A 5,125-nucleotide genomic window follows, 5' to 3' on the forward strand; every position below is an offset into this window, starting at 1 on the left:
AATCCAAAAGAGCCACTTTTCCTGTGGGTTATTTTATATAGAGGAAATTCAAATGAATGTGTTGTTATTTACTTCTATTGTTACACATTGATTGCATGACTTTCATTTGGTTGAAACAGACGGAAACTGAGCTATTTTAAACTGGGTTGATCGATATGACTCATAGTGAAACACTGTTCATACCATCTATCACCACAAGAGGATCCAGTTTGACCAAAGCTGACCAGTGACTGATACCAACAACTGATTATATTACAATAATAATAAAAAATCATCCTCCAAATATGAATAACATTTCACCACAGATTATTATCTCATTATGTCAACCAATCAGTTCCACATTCATCTATTTTTTCAGATAAGAGATATTTGACCCATGCTCCTTTTTGTCTCTTCTTTGGTTCTTCTATAATTCACATTCAGTCTCATATGTGATTTTCAACCAGCAGGTGCCAGTATTTGTTTGTCTCTCGGTTGTATCTGCTGTAAGAGTAAAAAGCGACTGTTTTGTGATAGTTTTGATGTATTAATCATATTTCACCATTTATGTCATCGTATTGTTTTTTCCCACTTTGAATACAATTGATCAAATATTTGTTTGAAATTTTGAATTTCCAGAATTTGCTTAAGCCCTAGCTAATACAATAGGGTTGCGTCCTATATTGACTGACTTTTTAAATTGAGATGCAAACATAAAATTAAACATAAACCGGCAACTGTGATGACCCGATTTTAATGGGATGAAGGGACAATAACTCGTGTACGTGTAGTAAAGAGAGTCACAGGTTCAATTTGTAACATGAAGAGAGTTCTGCTCCGATGTCAGGGAGGTTTATTACGTGACTTACTCATCTTCCTAGAACTACTGTAGCTCTTACAGAGTCCAGAATACACGGGATCTCTCCTGGTGTCCTGGAAACCAATCTTGATGAAATGAGTGTCAAAATGTCAAAGTAATCAGATCCAGTGAGGCTCTTTGGTGAGTTGTTCTACCGGATTTAACATGCCATCACTGCCTTAGTCACTCAGCTGTTTGTGGGGGTTTGTGTAGTGTGGAGGAGTAGCTCGGTCCTGCTTGTGATCCACCAAAATGGATTCCTCAGCTTTGTGAGGGTCTGCTCTATAAATACCCATGACTTACAGAGTGAATGACGGCCACAGACAGCTGCAGTCGGCAGCCAACCAACCCGTGGACGCTTTCCACAGCAATCTGAGCAGCCTCGTGAGAGACTGACAGTCCTGCTCTGTTGTGGGGTGTAAGAAGGGAGCCCACGAAATCCAACCAGGACCAGGCGACAGAACAAAATGGCTGCCATAACTATAGACCCGGTGGAGCAGCCTCGGATGTACCAACAGACCCTCCTTCAGGATGGACTGTGCGACCTTTTGGAGAACGATAAGTTTGTGGATTGTGTCCTCAAAATCCAGGACAAGGAGTTCCCCTGCCATCGCCTGGTTTTGGCAGCCAGCAGCCCCTTCTTCAAGGCCATGTTCTTGTCTGACCTGGAAGAGAGTAAGAGGCGTGAGATTGTCCTCAAAGATGTGGATCCAGGTGTCATGGGGATGATCCTGCGTTACTTGTACACCTCCGACATTACACTGACAGAACAGAATGTCCAGGATATTTTCATGGTCGCTAACATGTACCAGATCCCCTCCATCTTCTCAGTATGTGTGTCCTACCTTCAAGAGAAGCTGGTCCTGGGAAACTGCTTGGCTATCTTCCGATTGGGGCTACTGCTGGATTGTCCCAGGCTCGCCCTGAGTGCTAGAGAGTTCATCTGTGAACGTTTCCAGGTTGTTGTCAGGGACCCAGACTTCTCGCAGCTGGGCCCAAGTGAGCTGGCCATTATCATCACCTCAGATTCTCTCAATGTTGACCGGGAGGAAGCCGTGTTTGAATCTCTGATGGACTGGGTCAAGCATGATGAGACGAACCGGCTTAAGGACCTGCCAGAGCTGTTGCACTGCATTCGTTTTAGGCTCATGTCGTTGGATTATTTTAAAGAAAAAGTTGAGCGCCACCAGTACATTCGGTTCAGCCAGGAGATTAAAAAGGACCTGGATCTTGTCAGCGATGCTCACAGAGGGCGTCTCCCAAAGCCCAGGAGACTCAGTACTGATGGGGCAAAGGGGAGAGAAGGAAATGAAGATGAGGAGGAGGATGATAAGGAAGGGTACCTGCCGGGTATACTCAACAACAACCCACGGTTTGGGATGTTTGAAATGGACCTGTTACTAATGATCAATGACACGGGGACTGTGGCCTACGATCCAGTAGGGAATGAATGTTTTGTGGCGTCAGAATCAACAGATATTCCCAAAAACCACTGCAGTCTGGTCACCAAGCAGAACCAGGTGTTTGTTGTTGGAGGACTTCTCTACAATGAGGAGGACAAAGATGAGCCCTTCAGTTCCTACTTCCTACAGGTAGCGTATCAGTTATAAAGTCAGCCATTAGCTCTAATCTTAAAATGTGTTGTTTCTTTTCTTACTACAGCCTCTATAAACTCCTTCAAAACTGACTTCACACACTTGTGTCTACAAAATGCTGGTTCCTTGAGAGTTTCACTACCTATTGTCTTCCCCTAGTTTGACCCAGCGAGTTCAGAATGGTTAGGGATGCCATCACAGCCCAACCCTCGCTGCCTGTTTGGACTGACAGATGCGGATAACTCCATCTTTGTTGTGGGAGGAAAGGAACTGAAGGACGGCGAGCATGTCCTGGATTCAGTCATGATCTATGACAGACAGTAAGAACCGATTCAATTAAGAGCTTTAGTCCACTGTGTAGCCACAATCTAATCAAGCCACACTTTGCTATTTTGAAATAGTCAGTAATGTCCGTTGTTATTTCTTCGCAGGTCATTCAAATGGGGGGAATCCGATCCTCTGCCGTATCGGGTATATGGCCACGGGACTGTATCACACAATGGTCTCATCTATGTTATTGGAGGAAAGTCTGAGAGCAAGTACGTCAAAAGGATGGCAGAGACAGGTTTTAAAAAAGAGAGATCCTGACTTCTGGTCATACATTTGGTGAAATATGATTTCTTTTTAAACTCAGCAGATTGCCCCTTTAACACACTGTATCCCTACGCAGAAAATGTATGAGAAGAGTTTGTGTCTACAATCCTACTAAGTTTGAGTGGAAGGACCTGGCTCCTCTGAAGACGGCCCGCTCTCTGTTTGGTGTCACCGTCCACAAAGACCAGATCTTTGTGGCGACGGGAGTCACAGACACAGGCCTCACCTGCTCTGTGGAGGTCTATGACATTGCCACCAACAAGTGAGATAACTGTTTTTTTTATTTTTTTTATATGACTCACTTTATCTCATAATTATGAGGTGCATCTGTCAGTGAAATGACTCACTGGCCGTGAATAACAGATCATTAGGTCATAAAATAGCACTCAATCTGCCGCTGTGGGTGTCACACGGCAATAATGCTGCTTATTTTAACGCCATCATCACTTCTCACGTATGTGTGCTTGTTGTCCTGTTGTGCTCCAGGTGGTCTGAGTTTACAGAGTTCCCTCAGGAGCGCAGCTCCCTCAATCTAATCTCTTTGGGAGGCTTCTTGTACGCTGTGGGGGGCTTTGCCATGGTGCCCAGTGAAACCAGTGAGGAGCCCGTGCCCACAGAGATGACTGACATCTGGAGGTAACAGTCTCATCAATCACTGCATTCAATCACTGTATTAGCATTGGTATTGGACAACAACAACCATCGAGTCATCCGTAATTGTCACTGAATTATAGTGTGCTATGAAATATTATGTATTTCAATGCTGAATTAGGATCCTGGCCCTTCAGTTGCTCATTGTTAAACATTCCCTTGATTTATTTTTGTTATTATGTATATTTTATATCAGGGTGATACCAGGGTAATTTTCTTTTTTTAAATGTTAAACAACATGACAGCACACGAGATATTAATGATAGAGCCATCATTCAATGCAATGTTTTACTAAATGTCAATAAATCATATGAAAATAACTAATTCATCACATTAAGGGGTTTTTCTGCTATGCCACAGCCTCATGAATCTCATTTATGTCCACAGAGCTTTACCACGTTATTTTTACGCACTTTACATACATATATATATACATATATATGTATATATACATATATATATATATACATATATATGTATGTATATATATACATACATACATACATATATATATATATATAAAAATACAATCATCTTCTGCTTGAGAAATGTTTGTTTTAAAAACTAAAACAAGCAAACGTTGTAGGAGACAGTTGGAATTAAACCAGACAGAACACATTTTTAATAATGGCCGCATGCCAATTAGTTGCTCCAGTTCCAGGGTGCTGGCATTGTGCTTGTTGTTTATCTCTCACAGTGCTGGCTGGGCACACTGAAATGGAAATGGAAAATCATTATTACTGAGCGTTTCCTTTGGTAAAAATTCAAATTTCTGTATTATAAATAGTATTGTAAATAATAATTTGGATAAACAACGGTGACAACAATAACCCTGCACTCTAAAACCTTTATATTATGTCATTAGTGACAAAAACCACTAACATATTTGACCTTTTTCCACAGATATGATGAGCCAGAGAAGAGTTGGAATGGGATTTTGCGAGAGATCATCTATGCAGAAGGCTCCACTGTCCTTCCCGTTCGCCTCAACACTCTGCGTCTCACTAAGTTATAACTGAGAGGTTGAACTGTAACTGCCATGTGATTGATGTTGTGACATAAGCATTGAAGTAAGCGAGTGCACTCATTAAGGACATTTCCCAAAGTGATCTGAGGGTGCAGATTGTGTCAGGGCAATGATTGTTTTTTTGTTTTTGTTTTTTGTATAAAATCAGCATCGAGTTGTTTTATGTCATGATTTACAGCAGGGGGAGACAGATGCATGTCTGAGTTGTTCTACAGAAAAAGGGACAAGTCAGAACATCACACCAAATGTCTTTTATGAAAACCTGTTGATTTGTACATCTGGTGTTTTTGTTTTTTTTGTTATATTGTGTCAGAATTTCTTTCTTTATTTTGCGTTATTTAAACAGAAATAAAGATGCATCGAGTCTGCCGCTGTCAGTCAAAACTCTTACTTCCGTTTGTAACGACACAAAAGGCTGCG

The 5,125-nt window shown here is 41.6% G+C and overlaps 1 protein-coding gene across 1 annotated transcript; it reads left to right on the plus strand.

The window, feature by feature from the left end:
• The first annotated feature begins 1,010 nt into the window (after positions 1-1,010).
• klhl40a (kelch-like family member 40a) lies at positions 1,011-5,074 on the plus strand. The gene is made up of 6 exons (XM_044036552.1): positions 1,011-2,430; positions 2,593-2,753; positions 2,865-2,972; positions 3,104-3,289; positions 3,514-3,663; positions 4,582-5,074. The coding sequence occupies exons 1-6, from the start codon at positions 1,306-1,308 to the stop codon at positions 4,691-4,693; spliced, it is 1,842 nt and encodes a 613-aa protein (XP_043892487.1). The 5' UTR covers positions 1,011-1,305; the 3' UTR covers positions 4,694-5,074.
• The last annotated feature ends 51 nt before the right edge of the window (positions 5,075-5,125 follow it).

The sequence above is a fragment of the Solea senegalensis genome, linkage group LG1 (assembly GCF_019176455.1).
Source record: "Solea senegalensis isolate Sse05_10M linkage group LG1, IFAPA_SoseM_1, whole genome shotgun sequence".
Classification (NCBI taxonomy): Eukaryota; Metazoa; Chordata; class Actinopteri; order Pleuronectiformes; family Soleidae; genus Solea; species Solea senegalensis.